General features: G+C 35.8%; 1 protein-coding gene across 1 annotated transcript; it reads left to right on the top strand.

Moving 5' to 3' along the window:
* The first annotated feature begins 485 nt into the window (after positions 1–485).
* Positions 486–1,586, top strand: LOC145983746 (zinc finger MYM-type protein 1-like). The gene has a single exon (XM_083116795.1). It carries the CDS (start codon positions 486–488, stop codon positions 1,584–1,586), a length of 1,101 nt encoding a protein of 366 aa, XP_082972921.1.
* Positions 1,587–2,077: the final 491 nt, after the last annotated feature.

Here is a 2,077-nt window from a genome sequence, read left to right as displayed (position 1 = left end):
TGAACAGTTTTTGAAAAGAAAAAAGGACTTCAGTTCTGATGTTATTCAAAATGAAATACTACAAATTATGGCTCACTGTGTTTTACGAGACATAATTTCTGAAGTAAGAGAGAACAAGTTATTTAGCCTAATTGTCGATGAGACTTGTGACATTAGCTGTAAAGAGCAAGTTTCAATCAGTGTGCGAACAGTAAATGACTTAGAGGTACGTGAATGTTTTTTTGGGTCTATACGAAACATCTAACACAACAGGAAGTGCTCTGCATGACATTATTATCGATGCTTTGCAGCGATTTAACTTGCCCTTAGAACATCTTAGAGGACAATGTTATGATGGGGGCGCTAACATGTCTGGTGTAAGAAAAGGAGTTCAAGCATTAATCAAACAGAAACAGCCTTTAGCATTATTTGTACACTGTAATAACCACAATTTAAACTTGGCTCTTCAAGATACCACAAGAACCATCCCTCTTTTGAGAGACACAATGAACTTGATAAATGATATTGGTGTATTTCTAAAGGATTCTCCAAAAAGAATATCACAGTTCAAAGACATCAAAGCTGCTGAAGGAGTGTCGGAGTTTACCTCACCTCGCCCTCTGTGCCCAACAAGACGGTCAGTTCCTACGTCAGCTTTACATGCGATAGTTGAAAATTATTCTGCATTAATAGCGTTCTTCGAGAACATTTCTAGTGCTCCTAGTGATTCTTCAAGCAAGGCCCGTGGTCTTCTTGACAACCTAATGAAAGGATCTACAGTCTTTGGAATCTTACTTTGTCAGTTAATTTTTGCGCCTACTGAAAAACTAAGTATCTATCTTCAGAAGTCTTCCCAAACAGTCATCGGTAGCAGAGAAGCTGTTGATGTAGTATTGAATCATCTGAAAGGAAAGCGAAATGATGAAACATTTCAGAAAATTTGGAATAATGTCCACCAATTAATAGAGGACTATGATTTACTTCCACCGCTGCTACCTAGAGTACGGTGTCCACCCAAACGTTTAGAGCATTCTGAGAAACCAGCTGAACCTCATAGGTGGTCCTCTGTTGAAGATATGTACAAAACAGTATTTTTTGAAGCACTAGATAATATTTGCGGAGAAATATCGTATAGATTTGATCAGCCTGATTTCAAAACCTACTGCGAACTGGAAAATCTAGTACTTTTGTCACCTGAAAATTGGAAGCAGTCTATGATAACTGAAGCTGAAAAGAGGGGAATTCCAGCAACAAAACTGAAATTGGAGATGGAGATGTTTTCAAGACTTTCGGAGATAAGAGGAATCCATCAAGTTGTAGCAAAATTCAGAAGTTTACACAAGGAAACTAGAAACCTTTTTCCCTTGATTGAGGCATTATTGAAGGAACTTCTTGTAATTCCAGCAACATCAGCAACTGCTGAGAGAAGCTTCTCCACATTGAAGAGGATTAAGACTTACCTAAGGAGCACAATGTCCCAAGAACGATTGAATCACCTTTGTGTGCTTCATGCTTATCAACACCATTTAGACAACTTGGACCTGGCAGTATTGATGAAGGAATTTGTTAACAATGAGTACAGAAAAAGTGTATTTGGAAAAGTATAAAGGCAGGGAAATAACACTTTAGTTTTCATGTTGCTTTCTTAAATATTGAAATGAGTTGAAATATTGAAATATGTTTAGGTTCATGAAGTGTAATTACAACATAAAATTTGCATTCCATTTATGTGTATGCAGTGGATGTACAGTATTGCCAGGTTATCTTGAAGTACATTTTCCCATGTTTTTTGCAGTAATACTACTGAAAAAGTATAGCTTATTTGAGACTTATTATTGTTGCATTATTTTAACGATTATATCATTGAAATTCTGTAGCAAATTCAACTTTTAATCAATGATATAGTCATCACAGTACCTAAAGCATGACATTTTACTTTTAAATAGTTGTTTTATTCTCGCTTACATATTCATAAATGTTACTACGTATGCATGAGGTTTGAGAGATTTGCAACATTTAGGTTCATCATTGTCATTTAAACTTTCAATCTGAAAGCAGATAAATAATGCTTCTAAGCTAGTATATGTACACCCCCCAT

This window comes from Lepisma saccharinum, chromosome 2, assembly GCF_977018435.1.
Source record: "Lepisma saccharinum chromosome 2, izLepSacc3.1, whole genome shotgun sequence".
NCBI classification, from domain to species: Eukaryota; Metazoa; Arthropoda; class Insecta; order Zygentoma; family Lepismatidae; genus Lepisma; species Lepisma saccharinum.
Note: the sequence above shows the minus strand (reverse complement) of the source record. Positions and strands in the feature narration are given on the sequence as shown.